The following is a 20998-nucleotide window of genomic DNA, read 5'->3' as shown; positions in this document are numbered from 1 at the left end:
ACGTGCTGTGATATCGCTTACATCCTGCTAAAATCAGGACTTTCTTCCAAGCATGCAGACAGAGCTGGGTGAGGGAAGGGGCCAGCTCCTTGGGGAGTATCTGGCACCACGGTTTGCAGCAGCATGCAGGAAGGAGAGCAGGGGAGGAGCGGGAGGGCTGCCTTCTTCAATCCCAGCTTTCAACCAGGGCCCCTGCAAGCAAGCAGGTGATTTTTTATTTATTTCATTTTATTTTTTCTAATCTTCCACTCAGTTGTGTTGTTGGACTATGTTACCAGGAGAAAAGTGCATCATCATCATCAGTGTATCAGCTCCTACCTCCTCCCTGTGCTGCGGCGCCGTGCCCTGCTCAGGCTCACGTCGTCTTCTTGCAGAGCACCCGGTCCTGTGCTGGAGTTTGGCCAGGAAAAATCAAAATATGGTTAAATGTGGGAAAATGGGAGACTCCTTAGACTAAGCACAAGCAGAGAGAGAAGGTTTGAGCCGATTAAGCAGAAATCAGGGGTTGTTGTGGTCTGGAAAGAGTGCAGGAAGGAGGAACCTTTGCATCCTCCCAAGCTTTTTGCACAGCCCAAGCCAAGCACTGTGTTGGGGTTACTGGAGTTCTGTGCTTCACAGGGGCCTTTAAAATGGAAAAAAAAGAGCAGATGTCATTTTAAAGGAAGAAAATGTTGCCCTAAAGCCAGGAAATCCTGAAGTATCATAAGAGAAGGTCAAATGGAAACACTTATAGAAATGTCAACAGATGGCCTGTCACTTTCAGAGAGGTTTCCCCTCGTGTTCCGGACTAGAGCTATTTGTCAGATTTGACCTCGGTTTGCAATTACCAAGGCCTCTCTCCTCTCCCTTCCCTTTTGGACAAAATTCCCTGCAGACAGAGGTGTCACACAGCTCTGTGGAGCAACAACCCTGCTTCGTGCCCCAGCTCCCCGTCCTCGGTTCTGTGTCATCTGCTGCAGCTCCCTCCGCTGGCACTGCAGGGATGCTGATGTCCAGGGCAGGACAGTTAATGTGGGCTGTGTTTTGATCTCTTTTACACCCAAGAAGCAAGGAGTGATGACTTTCTGGTGCTCTGAGCACCACCTGCCTTCAAGGAGAGGTGCTACTTGCTGTCCATGAGCACATGCAACCAGGATGCCCAGGGCTTGGTCCCACCAAGACAGCTGGAGGGGAAGAACATGGTCTCATCTTCCCAAGGGTACCTGGCACTTCACTCTCAACCACAAATCTGGGAGTTTCCAGGAGAAGGAGAAACACCACGAGTCCCCAGAGAGGTGGCTGCCTGCAATGGAACCACTCAATCAAAACGAGCACTGCAAAATCCACATTTTGGGAGCATTTAGTCCCTCGGCGCTCGGAGCGTGCCAGTGGCAGAGCTTACATCTGCTTCTGAAAGCCAGGGATTAGCCTAATTTAGCACGAGCTTGGATATCACCAGCAAAATCTGATCGTGAGGATGTGCCAGGCTCATTGAGCACTTCAAGTGGCACTGCAAAAAGTTTGGCCGACTGCAGTGTGAACACAATTCTCCGGTTAGCTTGTATCAACAGGAGCCCAGCGCTGTGCTGACAGCAGCGTGAGCTTTGTTTCCTACTAAAAATACACTTTGTGTTTACTGGAAATAAAAAAAGGCAATTCTGGGAATTCTGGATGGAAATGTACCAGATCCTGAGTTTTTTTTTTCACAGCACGTGGGATATCAGCGCCTGCCGGACCCCGTAAGGCTGTGGTGGGCTGGGGAAAGGCTGGGCAGCATCTGGCAAGGCTTGGGTTCATGGTTTTAGATGGAAGGTGTCCTGGCCTCCTTCCTCCTTCTCTTTGCTGACATTTTCCCTGCAGAGAGGGTGCTGGGGATGGAGAGCCCCTGTGGATCTCTTTTGTAGGACTGAGGGCAGCATCCCCAGAGATGTGCCCTGGGAGGAGCGGAGCACCTTGCCCCCGTGACACCCAGCATTTAAGCCCACCTGGTCAGGAAAAAAAAATAAATCTGTCAATATTTAGATAGCAGAAACTGTTTTCAGAGGGCTTTTTGCTCCCCTGGCGCAGGAGAGCTGTTACAGCCTTGTTTCGTGCAGTGCCTCTGCACAAAGAGCAGTCCCCCACATGCAACCACCATTTGGGAATTCCCATCATCTTGCAAAACCTTCCAACTTGTTGGCCTGCGAAAAGAAGAGAAGCAGACAGGAAAACTTTTCAAAAGCTAAAATAAAGCCCAGTCAGTCAGGGACCCTCCTGGTACTGAGCCAAGATGCATTTTGGATGAGGAGCTGTTTTATAGATGAGGGGCTGCTGCCTGCTCAGACGAGCATCCTGCGGCGTGAGGGAGCTGATGAGGATGGAGCAGCTCCGTAATGGGTTTTCCTGCGTGTCACTGCAGCTCCTGCAATGTCCAGCGAAGCAAATGATTGCATCTGCGGCATCAATCATTTAGTGTCATTAGACAAGGGGCTCTGCCTCAAGACGTGAGCGTCTCCTACGTGGGAAACCAGCGGCTCAGCTTCACCCCGGTGCTGATGCGTCAGCAGGGGACCCATTATCCTGTGACAATGGTCTCCAGCTGGCATCGCTCCTGCCTGGAGGAAACCGAGCCCGCAGGAGCCCTCCTTGCTACCCAGAAGTGCTCCTGCCAAATTCCCCAGTGGGAGCAGCGGGGAGCGATCCCGGCCGGCTGCTCCCCAGGGTGGTGCTGAGCCTTGAGATCTGGGCATTTAAGGTTTGGGTCCTCTGAGCAAGTGCTACACGCTCCTTTGCTCCCTGGTCGAGCCCCCTGAAAGAAACGTTTCTAATTACAGCAGTTGCTGAATGAGGTCAGTAATTATTCACAGCCCTGAAATAACACGTCCCTGCCATCAGCCCGTTGCCATCCATAACGGCACGGTCCAAAGCATGAGCCATCACCCGGAGGTTTGCTCTCCAGGGGAAGCTCATTTCCATGCAGAACTGCTCCTCGTGCAATAAGTCTGCAGGAGCGATCGCTGAACGCCTCCGCTTCAGGGAACGGGACCAAAAAAAGTGAGCAAAAACTATCGATCTGGCTTTAAGCAGAGCTGTAGCTATTAATCTGGGAACACTTATCACTGGGGGTTGACAAGAACACGAGGTTCCCGAGGCCGCATTAACACTCCTCATCCCCTTGGGCAAAGCCCGAGGGCCACGGAGCCCCTTCCAGCTTCGTGGTGAGCACCCAGCGAGGCAGGGAAGCTTTGCAGGAGGCTGCATCCCTGTGCACACACATTACTCCTGGCATCTGACAACATAGATGGGAAGGATAACGTAAAAAAAAAATATCATCCTGGGAAGCCCCAAGGGCATTTTTCATCTTATCCCCGTGAGCCCAATCTGGCTGTGGTGTTATTAGAGGTGGGAGCGTGGAGGCTTTTTGTCTCCCCAGGGGGATTTATCGCCTTGTTATTTTTGTCTTTCAGTAAACCAAAAATGACACAACGGAGCTCAGGGCTGACCGGGATGGGGGAGCTTTGCAGGGATTAAAAAAAAGCAGCAGAGAAACTCCTTGCTGGTTGAATATAATCTTCACTATTATTATTATTTTTTTTTTGGATAGTGTGGGCACCAAAACTCCTTGCAAGCAGCAAGGGGCATGGGGCTGCAAACTTACATCGGAGTTGTCCCCGCCTGCCTGGCTCTGTGATTCACACCCAGCCGCCAGCCTGCTCGATGAAGCAGTAAGCTGCTGACAGGTGCCTAAAAGAAGGGCTCGGCGGGGTGTTGGCAGCCCTGGGTGCGCCCTCTCCCCAGCACGTGCTGCTGGTTCATTCAGCAGGTCCGTGACAAATTCCCAAGAAGAACAGGTCCCCAGGCCACAAAAGGTGCTAAACAAGACAAGTCCTGGGACAGATCTCTGAGGGGACAGACCTCCGAGGCAGACAGCAGGAAGCTGAGGGATGCAAATCCAGCCTTGAATTTGACTCTGCCTTTCCCACCACCACGCTATTTATCGTGGAAGGGCTCGGATGTCCTCCTGACACGAGATGTTGGCCAGACAGCGCTGTGCATTTTCGCTTCTTGACCGTGCCAGCCAGATGGGGCAGAGCACTCGGGGCCTTCGCCGTAGGGGCAGAATAATTTCTCCATAATTTGAAGGTCGTTCAGGTGAACCTCAAGGTACTGATGCATTTCCTAGCCTGGAAGAGTCTCTTTTCCAAGATGAGATGTGCATTCGCCATGCATTTTTCATCAGACCTGTCTATATTCATTAATTGGATGGTATGTCCTAGTTGCTGGAGAATGGAGAGCTCAAGGGATTTGGCAAGGACTCCTCTGCTTTTAAAGCCCACGGTTCCTCCCCTGGCTCAGCAATGGCTGGGAGAGGAGAGCAGTGGGTAGGATGGAAAGTTTTGCTTGTTTTTACCTCTTTGTAGTAAATATCCTTCCTCTGAGAGCAGAGAGGTGATGGTCCATGGGGGGCCAACCCCACCCCTGACCAGGGAAGTGGCCCCTGCCATACTGGGGTTGGTAAATACGACAATCCGTATCCTATTTATCTTACAACAAAGAGAGTACCTCAGCCCTCTGGAGATCAAAGCATTTTAGTGTGGGACTGAAAAAAATCCAGTGTGTATAATAATCCTGAAATAGATTTCCTTGGGCAGCGGTTGCAAGCTGCTACTCCCACCCAGCTCATCAGGCTAATGGGTAAGTGTCAAGTCAAGGAGGAAGGGCTGTGATTCAGCTGGAAAGTTAATGAGAAAGTAGGAGGTGTGGCTGGTCCTCATCGTGATTTTTTTTTTTTTTTTTTTTTTTATTGTTGCCCTATCTTGGACAAAAAAATCCCATTTCACTTGAGTGGCTCTTTGCCACGACCAACGATGCGAGGCACTTTGAGGAAAGAACCTAGCCCCTGCACGAACCTTCCTCTTTCTTTTTCTTCTTGTTTTATGCTCCCACCAGCTGGAGCTTTGCACCAGCAGCAGGTAAGGGACACCCGGGTGACTCCTGAGCAGCAGCCCCTGTCCCCAGCCACCACCGAGAGCCATTCGTCTCGTGCTTTTGCAAGTGTGAAATTCAAGGTGGCAGCTCGACGTGCAGCAGCAGGAGGGGACGGGCTCCCTCCCTTCCCTCCTGGCACCTCTCCTCTCTTCCAGGAGGCCTGGGGGAGATATCACGGCCATGCCCCTGGTCCTGCTGGTCACGCCAACTTCCAGATCCACCACACAGCCTCCTGTCAGACCCTTGCCTATGACCCCAGCAGGGTCAGACCCAGCCCTGCCCCAGCTGGGAGAGTGGGACAGGGCAGGGACAAGCTGAAGACCAAGAGGTGGGGGTGGGTCTCCTCCGGTTTAGCCCTGTAGCCGCCCAGCAGTGACATGACACTTTTTTTTTTTGAGGTGAGGGATGCTTAGGGTATCGAGGGAGTGTTTTTCTTTTCTATAGACACCTATAAAATAAATAACTCTGCAGCCAAAGATTCCTTTATCCGCCTTCCAGTTCCTTATGATCCTCTGGGACTCTAATCATGGTCCCCAAACTGACTTTAGCCTCCTGACCCTAACCTGGAGATGCCTGCCAGCCCCAAGTAGGTGCTTTTTACCACCCCAAACCCAAATATTATCCTTCAGGACCCCTACACTTCTCACCATAGCCCTTGCCATGGGGTGTCTAAGGCCAGACCTGGGTGCACTCCAAGATCTGCCCACCTGTGGCTGGAGCTCTTTCAAAACCCAGCCAGAGCTTGGTTCTCCAAAGGGTGGTTTGCCCCAAAGAGTCCCAAGGCCTTGTTATTTGGCAGTAGCTGCTTGCCCTGGCCAGAACTGGGCTTTTCCAAGAACTGTCACTGAGGTTTGAGGTGGGGATGGGTTTGGTGTGGCCATGAAGGACGTTTGATACCCATGGGACCAGCTCCCGGCTCCGCGAGGCAGGAGGGGTGGAGGGGCGCGCGGCAGCTATTTATATCTTAAAATTAAACCATCAGAAGAAATGTGGCGTGAAAACCTCTCTCTTCCTCATGCACTATTTAGGAAGCTGGGGCTGGAAAGCGTCAGCCGCTCGGGTTTGTATTTCCCAGCTGTTATGGGGGAAATGCTGGGGAGGGGGAAGAATGCGATGGATGTGCCCAGGCATTGTCCTAGCTCGGCACAGCCCCAGGTTCTGGGTGTGCCAGGACATCCTGCAGATCCCACACTCCCCCCTTTTACTCTTTCCAAATGTAAGGATTGGGAGGATTTGAGTCTGACTGAGTGCATTTGTTTTGTGGGGGTGCAGGCGTCGTCCTGAGCCCGGCATGGCAGCATCTGGGTGATGCACAGCAGCTTTTCTACAAAGACCCTCCCACAAGCTTTTTATTTTGTTCCCTGGGGAGCGAGGTCTCTGAAAATCAGGCATCCCAAGCATCCCAAGCTGGATTCCCCAAGAAATGCAGCCCTGGGAATCCCCAGGCCCTCTGCAAACCACAGCCCTGTGCTTTGCCCCACGGATTTTGTGGGGTTCAGGCTCTGCTGTGACCTCCACCAGCACCAAACCCAGGATTTCCCCAGCCAAGAGAGACCTTGAGAGGCTTCGGCAGTGGCGTCTTATGGATCCTGCTGCTTTGCTGCAACATGGGAAACTGCTTGTTTCTGTTTGCATATATTAGCCCTGTGATGAATTGCACTCCCTTCGAATTTTTTTCCCTGCTGCTCACGCTCATGGCTGGAGTGGGAAGCTGTCTCTTTTGATTTACGCATCCTCTTTACGTGGGGAGGAGCCCATGATTCAAACCCCCATTTGCTCACAGACTTCTCTGCCTCATTTTGCTTTCGCCTTGGGTTGCGGTCAGCGTTTGAAAGGTCAGGGGGGGAGCGACCTTCCCCTGCCCCGTGCTGCGCGCTGCAGCTGCTCAGCGGGGCACCAATTAGCGCCGATCCTCAAGTTCAACAACATAATACCCACGCAATTTCCCGAGCGCTGCCTTTTCCGGAGAGTTTGGTTTCAAAGGCATTCCTCTGCGGTCAGGAGAAATGCTAAAAAAACACAAGATGTGAGCGCTCGCGTCTTGTTTGCTCGCATCTCTCTGTGCCTCGTTCACTGCGAGGTCTCCAGGGTGTTGGTGGGAAGAGATGGAAAGAGAGCAGCGAGCGTCTACTGGGGATGGGGGCAGCCTGGGAGGTGCTGTCTTTACAGATTTTTCCTTTTTCCTTGTTTATTTTTTAATGCTTCTCACCAGCTCTTCCAGCACTGCACGGTGCCTCTCGCCTCGTGGAGGCTGCGTTATTTTGTGGTGCAGCACTCTGCCTGCAGCAAGAGCTAAATCCTGCGAGAGATGCTGAGCTGGGGGGTCCCAGGGAAAGGCAGGAGCCTTTTCCATAAAGGTCTTTCAGCAAGGTCTTTCCTGAGCCAGGTCCCTTCGATACCCATGTCCCTACCCTGGAGCAGAGGCCGTGCATCACCTCTGCCCCAGGGAGGCCAGGCCTGCCTGCTGGAGCCCCGATGTGCCCCCACGTGCTGTGTGGGTCCTTGTGCTGTCCCTAGCATTGGGGCCCCCAGCAGCTCAGTAATATTCACGGCGAGAGCCTCCCCACGATGGGGCTGTGAAGATTAATGGCTCCGACGTGTGCCTGCTCCGTGTGAGCACCGCTGAAGGGCACCTATGGAGTGAGTTGATAAAGATGGCTTAATGGGATGAAGGGTATCTCTCCTGATGAGGCTCAAGCGAGGCAGAACAGCCTCTGCATGCCGTGCATCGTGCCCTTCCCACGAGGGCTCTGCCCAGCACCTCCTGGTAGTGGCAGCCTCGACCTGTGACTGCATCTGGCAGCATCACCCGTGCCATCCTCCTGGCGCTCGCCTTTGTCTCCCTGTCTGGGTCATTCCTGCAGGAAAAACACCTCTGTTCCCCTAGAAACCTCCCTCCCTGCCTTCTTCCCATCTGCCCAAAGGTTTCTCTGTGGGGCTCCGCTTTTGTTCCTGCCTCTGCCATCTGCTCGTCCCGCTGCCATCGCGCCTGCCCTGCAGAGAGCCGGGAGCAGAGCCGGGGCTCCTGGCGGCCGGCTGCCTCCTGGCACACTCGGGCTTTCTCCTCGGTCAGGGCTCCAAGTTGGAGATTTTCTCTTTCAGCATTTACCAAGCATCTTTGGAGATCGCTTTGCAAAATGTTTTGCTGTTCCCTCGTACGTCAGAGAGCCGTAATTTCCCAGGAGGCAGGAATTTTGTCTGTCTGCCCATCCTTTAGGCCGGTGGTTTCAGGGCTAATGCAGCGCTTTGTGGGGTTATTTGCGGAAACGTTTGACTCCTGGTCTCAGTTTTCTGGCCAAGCAGTTCTTTACTGCTTTTGTCTGTGTTCTGGTTTCTCCAGAGGATGGGGTGGGTTACTGCCACCGAGATGCTTTATGGGTTCTTCAATACTGCCCGTGCTCAGCTGGAGCGCAAAGTCCTGGGCTTGTGGGCAAGTGACTGCAAACAGAAATCAGGGGTGCAAATAGAAATAAATTCCTACTATGCTTAATAAGCACACAGAGTTATAACAAACAGCAGTATCACCTTAAGTGATTAAAACCAAACACTCCGCATAAGCCTCAGTTCTTCTCAGTGTGATCTCTGTACCACTTTTTGCAAGTCATTCGTCTCTGGACAGCAGCAGTATGTACTTACACACTAGCAAGGAGAAATACCAAAACAAAACATCCCGGTCACCTCATTTCCAAAGAAATTTTCATCCGTCTTTAAAGGAAAAAAGGATTCTAGAGACTATATCCACTGATTCTGACATTTTGTGTAGCAGTGTTTGAGAATATCCCTTTTCAGGCATTTCGGGAAGATTTCACCTCCCAGCTCACTTGAACCAGGATTTTTTCCCCCAAGAATAAAGCACAAATTGAAACTGGAGCCAGAAGCCACGGTCTTCTCTTGAGCTGAGTGCTGTGATCTACTGACCCAAGAAGTAAATACTGGTTGAGGCGCAGCCACAGCTGGTATTTGGTTGTAAGAAAACTAAATGGGTTTCCAGCCTGACCTGCTGCCCTGCCACCACCCGGCGTCCTGGCTTGAGATGCGAGGTGTGTGTCAGTGTGTAGATGTACAAATGATGTCAGGCCACCAAATCCATCTCTGCTGATGCGGGCTTGAATTCAGTGGAGCATTTTCCGCCATCTGCTTAGCTCGTCTGTGCATCCCTCGCTCTGGACAGCCGTACCCCTGCTGGCTGGTGGGACCCGAGCCCATAAAGCACCTCCTGCATGTGATGTGCTGGTGGCCATCAGTAAATCAAGCCCAGAAACCTTCCTGGCCATAAGCCGTTAGAAATCCAAATCCTTTGGCTTTGCTTTTTCAGGTGGTCTGGAGGAGCCCCTCGCATCAAGCTGCAGGATTGCAAGGTGGGGATGGGGGTGCTGGGGACTGTGGGAGACCTCATGGCCAGCTTTGTGCCTCTGCTACTGAGTCCTGCTGCAGTCCTGGGCTTTCCCCACAGCCCTTGAGTTGTCCCTTGCTCTAAGTCCTTGCTTGAGAAAATCGAGGTAACATTTCCCATGCAAAAATGTACTGCTCAGTGGCAGCCGCCCCACTGTGCTCGAGACTGAAATGTCAGCTGGCAATAAAAACATTCCTGTAAATACTCTTTATTAACAGGAGAGGCATTTAACACATCTCAGGCACTTTGCTTCTCTGGGCTGGTGGCAGAAACGTTAACAGGACGATGTCCTTTCCTCCTGCTACAAACCCGAGCTGCCTCCCCCCTCCTCACCGGGCTCTGCCTGTTTAATCTGATTTTTCTCGGTCTGCCAAGATTTACAAGCACATTTTTACTTAGCCGAGCAGTGGGGCTGCACCATGAATTTTTAACTCCCCTGTGCCACTTCCTAGCTCTCATGGCAGCTTCTGGGCTTCACGTGGTCCTTCTGCTCGGCCAAGCTTTGGTGGACAAACCCAAAGGCTTGGCTGCTTTCCTCCCACCTTTCTCCTGCTGAGGACCTGGGACCAAGCCTCAGCCTCGCTGCTGATGGCATTCTAAATCTCTTTTTATTCTTGACTTTCCTTTTGTTTGTCCCCAGTCGTCGGTGGTTTACGCAGCTTAAAGCAGTCCCTCCTTATAACCTGGCATCCTGGCCAGAAAACCAGCAGAAATACTTTTTATATGATTTTTGAAGAGCTCTTCTCAGCAGAAGGAAAGTGCCAAACATTGCACCCTGGGCCCCATTTACACACACATCTGCTTTTTATATGCACTAAACTGCATGCTAATACCTGCCAGCAAGATCGTGCCTGGCTTTTATAGGAACTGTATCAAACTGTATCAGCATGTGACAAATAAGCAATAAATTTTACCTATAAATCTTTATTTTATTTATTTATTTATTTATTTTTATTCAGGATGTTTGGAGAGGTCCTGCACCGGTGCCAGCCTTGACTTTGTGCGTAGGGATTTTTGTGCATTTTGGGCACGGCAGAGGATGCTCCAGCAGAGGGATGTGAGGGTTTCCAGCTCCCATGCACTGCCGCTGCAGGAATTCATCGGCAGGGATGAGGCAGGAGCTTGCTGGCACCAATCCTGCTCCCCTCCCTGCATCCCTGGAGCTCCCTGCAGCACCCAGCTCCTTCCCATCGAAGGATGCCAAAGGCACGAGGTGCTGCAAATAGCAATGGGCAAGCCACAGGGTAAAGTTGTTTCACCTCATGGAAAGTGAAGCATGATGAAAGCTGCAAACCAGCTGTGTTTTCCCTTCCCATGCCTGTACGCTTATGTGGCATGGTGCTATGTGTTTATTAGTGTCTACCCAATAAATATTAACTTCATCTTTCACTGAAATGTAAAACTTGAAGTCATTGAAACAACCAAATTATTTATTTCATGTGTTGGAAGCCGTGTTTGGCCCCAGACATCCAGCATGGAGGTGTCAGAAGACATTTTTTTTTTTTTATTTTCCTCTCTCTCAGTGACTTTTTACAAGATGTTCCATCTTCCCTGGCCCTCCCGCCTCTCTGGTGGAAAACCATCGTGCAGGAAACACCCTGGTTGCTTTTTCTTGAGGACTAACTGCACAATAAATGCTGCCTCATCCCCTGAGCAGGTTTTATCGAATTACAGGGCAGGCACTGTGTGCGGCTGTTTCTGCATCTCGGATGGCACGTGGGTCCTGCTGCACCTCCTCGCTGTAATTTGCCTCCCGTTTCCGTGGGTAATGTGTAATTACTGCAAAATTACACAGCACTAGCTGGCAAATAACGAGATTTAGCTAAGAGTTGGGTCTTGGTTTGTCCTCAGCGATGTGTCTGCTATCCATGGGGTCTGTGGCCAGTCCCCTGCAGGTCCCTCTGGATGCTCTCAGTCATGACAAACACGAGGGCTACCCAAAAGCTTTGGCTCTGCAGAAAAGGGGGTTGCAGCACCTCACCCATCTGAGCCCCTCACGCTCCCAATTTCCAGCTCTGCAGCAGCAGGACAGGGCTCTCAGGTCCCCGCAGGGATGTCCCTGAGGTCTGTGCCTGCTCCCTGGTGCCACCGGGCAGCTGCTCCTGGCCCCCAGCTCCCGGCACGTTTTGGGATAAAAAAATCTAGGGTTAGAATAAAACCCAGCGTTAGAAATAGTTGGAAGCACCAGCCTTGGCCAGGTGAGGTTGGTCCCAGGGGATCAGAGCTGTTGATGTCTAATAAGAGAGCGTGGAGAAAAGCATTAAACAAACAGAGGAGCAGCTTAATTTCCCCGCAGTGCTTAGGCTGGCGCTGCCTGTAACTAATGGGGGTTAGTTATAGACTGTAATACGTTTTCCTCGTGTAGGCAGAGTCCCGGTGGGTTTTCTGGGTGTTAATATCATCGGAACTGAGTGATTTAGTCTCAGCCGAGCAGAAGACGATCTCTCTCCCCCTTCTCTGCTCACAAGCCCCATCCATCCTTCCGCACGGATCCTGCCTCCCGCCTGCCCCGTTACCCACCAGTGGGTGCAACTTTTCCTTTTAACGCCACGCTCGTTTCTGACTGATGTGAGGTTTCTGCAAAGTTCATCGATCCCAATCTCGTGGTGCTTGGAAAATAGACATAGATCATTTTAATTGCCGAAGAGGAAAAACGAGTTTATTTGACATAACTCAGGCTGCAGCATTCCTTTGGTGGAGCATCGGGATCATTATGTCAATTAAATCATTGTATGCATTAAACCAAAGCAAGCTTTTTTTTTTTTTTTTTTTTTTTTTTTTCCTCCTTGCTGGCTGCACAATGACTTATTTGATCAGATACTCCAGTGTTTGAAATGAAAATGAGCATTTCCGAGTTTCCTCACTCCTAACCATTACAGCCGCCCCCCCTAAAACATCCCTGCCGTGCCTGTGGCTCTTCACCCGGCGGGAGCAGCATCCGTGGTGGCTCTTTGGTAGCTTTGGGATGGGAAAAAGATTCAAAAAGTCTTGGATTCAACTTATTTATGGTGCAGCCAGTGGCTGTGCTTGGTGGTATCGATCCCCAGCATCTCAAAACCCAAACACTGCGGCATCTCTGGGCTGTGCTGGGAGCCTGCCAGCTCCGCACTGGTGGGACTGGGTTGGTGCTCCGGGGCAGCTGGTTCCATGCCACCCCTCTCTGCTGCCAATACCAACAATTTATTACATGTATGTATATTAAATCACGTGTGCCTGAGTTTCTGAGGCAGCCTGGGAAACCTCCACATCACTTTTGCAGGGCTGAGTGGTCGACTGTGGTGTTTTCCGAAGGGTGTTCCCAGGACCTAGGGTAAAACCAATGCAGTTCTTACTCGTGTGTCTCTCTGTCCCCTGGGGACACGTGCAATGGGAAGGGGCTGATTTTCCTGATGGCAATGTTTTCATTGCAGGAGCCTTCCCATGCATGGTGGAAGAGGCTGAGTAAGCTCAGCGGCACCACTCCTACAAGGAGGATCTATTAGAGTGCAGTATGGGAGGCAGGAGAGAGCACTGGGGTTGGATGTTTTTTTGGATTTTGTCTCCTGATGGCCAAGAAAAGAGTAAAGAAATGTGTTTCCTTGCATGAGGCATAGCTCCAGCCATAACCCCAGTGGTGCTCAAGGGAGCAGAGCTGGGTAGAGGATGCATCCCAGGCAGGGCAGGAGTCTTGTGCTAAAAACTCCATTCAGGACCAGCTTTGAAGCCTGCTTGAATAGCAGAAGCCCCTCCAGTTTTCCTGGCGTGACGCTGGTCCCAAGGGCTCTGCCAGGCCCATCCCACCGCACCTCGGAGGATCTGGTGCCTGGAGCACTGTGTTTTCCCTGCTGGACCCGTCCTGAGCATTATTATTTGGGCCATGCTTCCCGGGTTTTAAATTATTCTGTCTCAACTAGCTGATGGCATTTGTTACATGTCATGCAATGTTCCTGGTAATTAATTGGTATTTAATTAATTAAGGGATAATGGCATTCAATTAAGGGATGCCTGTGGAACACTGTCACTGGGTAATTAATGGCTTCCTGCTGCTCAAGCAAAGCTGAGGCATTTGTGGAAAATAAATAGAGGAGAAGCTGAGATGTTTGTTCCCTTGGCAGGAGACTGGTCATGTCCCAGAGCTCTTGGATTCTCCAGGACCCCGTTTCCAGACCTTTGTCCAGGGAGAGCCAGGCTTTTCCACCCAGCACACTTGAGATTGCTGCCACTGACATCCAGGAGCATCCTTTCTGGTAGAAAACAGCCCTCATCTCCTCTTGGCTTTGGAGCAGAGCATGGAAAAAATGCAAATTTCCTGTGACATGAAGACAAATGAAAATGGATTTCTTGAGCCAAACAGCAAACCCAGCCGCAGCTGGCTCTTCCAGTAGCAGGCAGCCGTGGTGCAGAAGTGCCCCTTCCACGCTGCTGCATCTGAAGAGATACAACGTGAACATTGCCAGAAATTGTGGTGCCTTTGTTCCCCAACAGCCTGCAATAGGTTTTCCCTAAAAAGCCCTAAGCCGTTTTTGTTCCGAATTTGTACTTCCAGCTGAGAACTGCAAAACAGTTAAGGGGGAAAAATGCAAATTGGCCTTTCATGGGTTGATTGCTGATGCCTCCTCTGGAGGAATTGCTTGCTGGATCTAATTGTTTAGCCCAGGAATGTAATGGCACTATTAATAATTTACTGTTCCTTTACAGTGGCTCCTTAAATGCATTGTGCTTTCGTTATTTTCCTGCACTCCTATATAACCAATTTTTTCCATTCTAATTCCTTCACGCATTTCAGCTCCACTTGGGTAACAGGACCAGGATGCAAGGAAGCTCTGGGATGGAGGAAGGCCAAGGGAATTTCCACTGCAAAATTAAAGCCTATGAGCTGGTATGGTTAACCATTTCTTTGTCATTCCGTCCCATGTGTATTTCTGAGAGCATGTGTGTGTTCATGCCAGCATGTGTGAGATGCACCTGTAGTCACTGATCTCTCAGCATTTTTGGGTTGTTTTGGATGAACTTTTTTTTTTTTTTTTTTTTTTTTTCTCCAGTGGAGGTGTACAGGATGGACGTGGTGGAGCCTACACACTTTCCTGAGACCTCTGGGATGGAAGGTAATGTGGAAATGGAAACTCTAATTACAGATCCAGCAAGCTCCACTTTCTAATTAATTGCAGATTAAGTTAAAAATAGAACTGGTTATGTAAAATAAACCTAAAAGCCCCAGTCTACCTGGTTACACAATACCCAGAACAATGATCTCTGCTGAGGCTTAGTTCAGGGTGAAAATGCTCCAGGTGTGGTTTTTGAAGACACGCAGAGCAAAATGGGGCCAGTTCTGCTGGGAACCACTGTTCATATCCTAATGTGGGGCTGGTGCCCATGCCCTGCTCCGTGCCTGGGAAGGGACTCCCCAGTCCTCCCACTGCACCCCCTGCCATAGGCAGAAGGCTCATCCATCAGCTCATGGACACCACTCATCATCCTGGAGGTCCCCAAATGCTTTAAAGCCCACCTCGTGCAGTTCCCAGGGCAAATCCCACCTCTGGAGCGAGGACACATGACTCTCCCTGTGGATCCAACAGTGCTAGCTGTTCTTCATCATTGTTCCCCAAGCAGGGTTGCTGTTGTGCCACAATCTCCCCACCAAATCTTCTCAAAAGGTCACTTGTGTGGGTTGGGGTCCAGTTTAAGAGCAGTTCATTGATCTTTTTTTGTGTGTGCAGAGCTGCCTTGTGCTAAGATGGGCAAATTCTTTCACTTCTTAGCATTTGTAATTAAAGCAGCGACTGCAGGCATGATGGATACCATCAAAGAATACCAGGAAGGAGGACGAAGGACATCCAAGGGCTTCTGCCGAGAACAAGCATCTCCTTCCTTCCCAAACGCCAGTCTGCCCCAAACACTGAGGAATAAGTTTGGGGCAGAACTGGCACTTCTCACAACTGGAGGCTGATCAAGGCATGTGGAAGAACCTGGGATGGCTGAAGCACGTTTTTGGGCAGTAGCCATGATACCCAAGTCAAGAAGTCTTGCAAAACTGACCAAGACAGGGCTGTCTTCAGTCGCCAGATCAGATGGTGGGATGTTTGGCAACTGGTTTTGGCACCAGCCCCAGTGGACCACCGACTCAACCCCATCCAACCCCTCATGCTCTTGCACACTCCTGTCTCCTGGGGATGGTGTGCAAGGGGCCTGGAATGGTGTGGTCCCCCCCTGCCTTTATCGAGGTTTTCACTGACTCTGCCCCAGCCTTATCTCGTGCCGCTCTGGCTCTCCAAGTTCCTGTAAACATTTCTGTAGCGTGGCTGCATATAAAAGGAAGAAGAATGCAGATCTGTCCTCCCCATCTGCCTCCCCCTGAGAGGCCAAAGCAATTCCTCCCGACAAAACCTCGCCACAGCAAACACTCGGCGAGTTTTTCACTGGGTTGTTTTTGTTTAATCTAAGAAACCTCGCTGAAACTCCTCTGTGGCTTGTGTTGGGGTGGCAGGGCTGGGGATTGCTCCCTTATTCTTCACCTGTGGAGCTTTTTGGAGGTCGCAGCTGGAGCAGGAGGTGGTTCTCTGAGCTGCTGGGGGACCAGGCTGGTGCTGGGGGCAGCAGGCTGCCAGAGAGTCCTGCCTGGCACTGCCTGGCAGGACTCCTAAGGGTGACAGGGGACATCGCAGGTCAGCCAAAGGCTATGCTCTGCTACTCACCTTCCTTGCTTACCTTTCAGATTCTCAAAATTCACTGTTTTAGGTCACTAGGGCCAAAGTCGCCATTGAACATGTGAGCCCCATCCAGGTCTCTGTCAGTGAACAGCAGATCCAGCTGCACATCAAACAATTGGCCCATCCAGTCACAAAATTATCCACAAGATCCTCCAGAAATCTCCAGGAATGCTTGCATCCCAATCCGTTGTCCTTCCAGCAGACCTCACAAGAGCAGTTCATCACCCAGATGTTTCCTCAAGTTGTTTACAGGCCTCGTGCCTGTCCTCACCCTGATGGGGTTGGCCTGTAACATGCCGCCAGCCCAAAGCCACCCTCCCTGGCCCATCCTTGGGGCGCTCACCCAGTCTCCCATCCCATGGAGGAGCCCCATACACCTGAACTGCAACATTGGGTTCCTCGTCCATCCAACAGCTCCTGAAGGCAAGGAGAAGCCAAGAGCTTCTGGTCAATATTGGCCTTGTGCTGAGCCCTCCCTCTGGCTGGAGGCCCCAGTGCGAGGCTGGGCAGCGTTCAAGTATTTGTCTAGGAAAAGGAAAATATCTGCGAAACATCACAAAGAAAGATTTTGCTGAATCCCAGCCCTCCAGCTGCAAATGTTACAGATGGAGAAGTTTTGCCAAGAACGTAAGGGAGTCAGATGCACGACTTCCATTAATTTAAAGAAAAGCGAACATCTAAGCTGCTTGCACAGCTTTGAGCAGCTAAGCTCAAACATCTGTGCCGAAGAGACAAGGAGACTGGAATTTGTTTTTGACACCAACTATAGTTTATTATTTGAAACGCCACGAAAATCCATTCTTACAAACACGAGAGCTTCTGCTGGATGGCAGCTTTGGCCCTGACAATTCACCCTGGGCCTCCTTCCTTTTTCGGTGTCCCTCCAGCTAGGTTTGTGCCCTTGGGACATCACACATCCCTCCTGATGTCTACGGTGAGGAGCACGCTGTCATGGGTATAGGCTTACAACCCTTTTGCTCACTGGATGGGGCTGAAGGAGCAACCTACACTCCTTGCTCAGGCCTGTGGGTATCCCCGGCCACCCACGGACACGAGTGGAGAGAAGGACGAGCTCTCCTCTCACAGCTGGTATTTCCTCAGCAGCTCACTCTGCCACTGCCGCTTCTTGTTGGGGAAGGCGAGGGGGATCTTGATCTTTCGGAAGTCCTCGATGCACTTCCCCAGCTCTGACTCCAGCACCTTCCTCTCCTCGCTCAGCCCCGCGGCCACGGGGCTGCTCCCCACCCCGTTTTCCTTCACCGTTGCATGGTCGCTGTTACACCTCTGCCCCATCTCCTTCACCTCCTCCAGCTTCTTCAGGGACTTGGAGAAGTCCAAAGTGTTGGGGCGAGTGGGGCACTCCTCGGGGGCTTCTGGCTGAGGTGTGGAGCCAGGAGGGCTGGGGTCATCCTGTCCCGATCTGGGGTCTTTTGGGATGCTCTCACTCGTGGATGGAGTGGGACTGGGCTCGCCGTGGCTGCTGGTGCTGGGGGATGCAGCGTTGTACCCACCGCTGGGGCTGGGGGGGTCCTGCCTCGTCTCCTGGCCCTGCCTGGGCTCCCCAGTGTCGCTGCGGGCTGCAGGAGGGAAGCAGAGAAATGCACAAGAGGGGGAGATTACACGGTCCCTGATGGAGCAAAGCCAGGGTGCAGCCACCTGGGGGACATAGCTCAGCTCACTTGGGCATTTTTTTTCTCTAAAATATCTGAATTCTTAACCTACTGCATTTTTTCCCCCACTTTTTTAGTGCATCTGCTAGCAGAGATATAAAGCAGGGTATAAAATATTTCTATTTTAAATCCCTCCACCTAAACTTTGTCCCCCACAGAAGTAGAAAATGTCAAGGTGAATTTTTAGTTTTTCCTGAAAACTTTTTTATTTTATTCCCCTCCCCCCTTTTATTTTATTTTGACATTTGCTTCAACTGCTCCAGCACAAAAATTACTCGAGGTAGAAAGCTGAAATGTCATCCGTCACTGAGGAGAAACCTTGAAGGCTGGATTTTCTTCGTCAAATCTCTCCGGGAAGTTACAAGGATGTATCTTAGCCCCAAATTCTTTGAGTGATGGAATAAAATCTCCAAGTTCTTATACTGCTTTAATCATCTTATCTGAAAGCCTCACAATTGCCTTTGTGAAATGGGACACCGAGGCAGGGGGAACATAAGCTGATGAACCCAAATTCATACGAGGAGCCTAGAGCTTAGCTGGAGACTGAATTCAAATCTCTTCATTTCTTCTCCTGCTTCTTCACTCCAAGACCATCTAACGATGATAGCTAGCTCAGCACAGCAGTTTCTCTCTAAGGCTTTCAACACATTTTGCATCACATTACTCCCATTTGGGGCACAGAGAGGTGAGATAACTTGTTAAGGTCACCAGGCTGAGAATGAAGCCCAGATCCCCTGGGTACTGCTCCTGTGTACTCTCCGTGCCAGACCACACTGATTTGCTTTGTGTGGTCTGGAAAGGCTGGGCTGAAATTCAGCTGCCAGCCTGCAAACCTGCAGCCCCCACATTCTTGCAAGCCATCTGCTCTCACTTCATTGCCGTTGCATTGGGGACAACCTGAGACCCCTGGCAGGCTGCTGAGCTTGGGCAGAGCAGGAGAGTGGGATGACAAATCCCCTGCTTGGGTATAGGTTGGCCGAGGTGTCTCTTGGGATGGTGATCTTCAGTCACTGTGCCTCTCCAGTCCCCACATCAGTACACAACTTTGTCCAGGTCTTTTGCAGGTACCAGCAGCGTAATTCTTTTAATTTAGGCATGATGAGGTAGTTTAAGCCATTTCCAGGTGGCTGAGACACTTTGCATAAAGTAGCTAATGACTCTTAATGACTGGTCTTTGGAAATACTCATTAACTGCCCATAAACGATTTACTTAGCGTTATTTTACCTCATACACCAAGGACGTGTTCTCTCACAGCCTGCTCTGGCTGCTTCTCATGCTAACATCTGCACAAATGCTCCTGCACACGGTGAGAAATGCAAATCTCAGCAGGTTTTGGTTTTCCCCCTGAACGGCGATGAAACACAAGCTTCCTCCTGGCCAAGCATCCTGGCCAAGCATCGCTGCCTGAGATCACCTGCACAGGCACATGTGCTTCCAAACTGCACAGGGCTGGAGGGGAACCAAGAGCCACAAAGGTTTTCCAAGGAAATTTAGCTCCAGGCTGGAATTTGCAGGATCCAACCACAGGCAGATGTCAAGGGACAGAAGTTTGTCTTGGCCACCAGCAGATGTCCCATCTCTGGGACAAGATACTTGGGTCTAGGAGTCTTTGCCTAAGACTTTCTGTGAGATCAGTCTTTCTGACCCTGATTAAAAGCCTGGAATGTCCTATTAAGATGTGCGTGTGCTTTGGTTTTGTGTGCTAGTGATTTGAGGAGTGTGGGGATCACTTTGGCTGGAGTCTGACCTGGACCAAACCTGACATTGAATGCCCCGGGCTCTAAGGCAGTCCGAGTCTTCCTGGATATTTCTTTTCCACTGAAATTCTCTGCAGCTTTGTACAAATACCTTAATTTTCCCTTGGGCTAAGCTTCCCTCACATTGTGTTTCTGGCCTGCAGCAGTCAGAACCCCGGTGCCCAGCAATATGTGGGTACAGCTCCTGAGCTGATCCCAGCACACCTCGCAGCACTCCAGCCATCAGCCAGGAGGAATATATGTAGTCTAATTTTGTCATCCTTTTTTTTAATTTTCTCAGACTTTGCTTCCCGTGTGACACTTCTGTCTGCTTTAGAGCATCAATTAAAGTGCAGAAGTGACATGTCCGATGCAGCTCCATGGTGCTGTTGGAAATCCTGCTGAGTGCAATTAACGGGCTCCGGCACACGGTGAGCCGGTGCTTTGCAGGGGAAGCACACACTGTCCCAGCCCCTTGCTGCTTTTTTGGATAGCACTTTTTTCTCTTCTGAGCACTTAACAAGATGAACTCGCCATGTGCCAGGAGCCCATGGCCCCGGCTCATTCCATTTGGTTTGCTCTGTGTCAGTGCTTCCAGCTCCAGAAGAAATTAGAGCTCTCCTTTGCCAATTGACAACAAAGACCCAGGATGGAAGGGTCTGCAGACAAGACAATGAGCCAGATATCTTGTGGCAAAGCACCGTTAGGAGGGTTTTGTTGGAAGGTCCCAGAAAGGACAGGTGAAGAGCAGTTCATTCCTGTGATTTTTCCCCATCACAATGGGGCATCTTCAGCTCAGACTGGGTTGGCCTCAAGGATCACTCTTCCTTTCCCTCTACTTGTTGCAGGCACCCAAATCTCCCCAGAAGGGAAAAGAAGGGTCTTCTCTTCTTTTCGTCCCAACTAAAAACATTATCTGAGCCCATATTGGGCATCCCAATGGAGAGATGGGCATTGGAGAGAACCCCCCACCATGGGTAGCAGCAGAGCTTTGTGCATCTCGGGTTGTTTTTATTTTACCGCTTTATTTCCATGGTTCTTTTTCTTTCAGATTTTAAGTGAAAAAAACATCAACAACACATTGCTTGAGGTCAAACAAAGATGTCCCAGTTCCTTTACAAGCTTATTAAACTCCTTCCTAGCCTCTCAGATTTAGCATGTTGTGACACAGAGATGGAGAAAAGTTTCAAAACAAGAGCTGGAAGAGATTATTTAGTTTGTACACCTGCGTGTGCCTGGAGGAGGGGGGGCAGGGTCCTTAACCATTTGCTTCAGCCAGAGTTTTGCTAGCCCTAAAAGTGCATTCAGAAAACAGGTTTATTCTTTTGGTCAAAATTTTTCACATGAAAATATTTCTCTGCCTAGTGATGGGGAGCTGCGACCAGAAATCATGCAGGGATGCAGATCCTGGAAAATTTTATATATTAGAGCAGTTTGCCTGGAAAATGTCAGCCTTTGTCTGCCTGGAGTGAACCCATGGCCAGCAGGACAGGCTGGGATGCACAGGGTGTACCTGCAGCCTACCCACGCTCGACGCAAAATAGCTGCAAGCTCCTTATCCCCGC

At 50.7% G+C, this 20998-nt stretch overlaps 1 protein-coding gene and 1 long non-coding RNA gene across 2 annotated transcripts in view; one reads left to right on the top strand and one right to left on the bottom strand.

Moving 5' to 3' along the window:
- The first annotated feature begins 12762 nt into the window (after positions 1 to 12762).
- LOC311444116 lies at positions 12763 to 16144 on the top strand. Its single transcript, XR_014697657.1, has 4 exons — positions 12763 to 13566; positions 14106 to 14198; positions 14362 to 14424; positions 15079 to 16144. It is a non-coding gene; the product is annotated as an uncharacterized lncRNA (long non-coding RNA).
- A 628-nt stretch (positions 16145 to 16772) lies between these two features.
- The window catches only part of LOC311444115 (BTB/POZ domain-containing protein KCTD12-like), a 28504-nt gene continuing 24278 nt past the window's right edge, over positions 16773 to 20998 (bottom strand). The window contains exon 5 of the mRNA XM_084534998.1: positions 16773 to 17603. Coding sequence (XP_084391124.1) covers positions 17107 to 17603 — 497 coding nt within the window. The 3' untranslated portion in view covers positions 16773 to 17106. The remainder of the gene's footprint in view (positions 17604 to 20998) is intronic.

This window comes from Aythya ferina (genome assembly GCF_964211825.1).
Source record: "Aythya ferina genome assembly, chromosome: 13".
NCBI lineage: Eukaryota > Metazoa > Chordata > Aves > Anseriformes > Anatidae > Aythya > Aythya ferina.
This window is presented reverse-complemented; position numbering and strand designations above follow the sequence as displayed.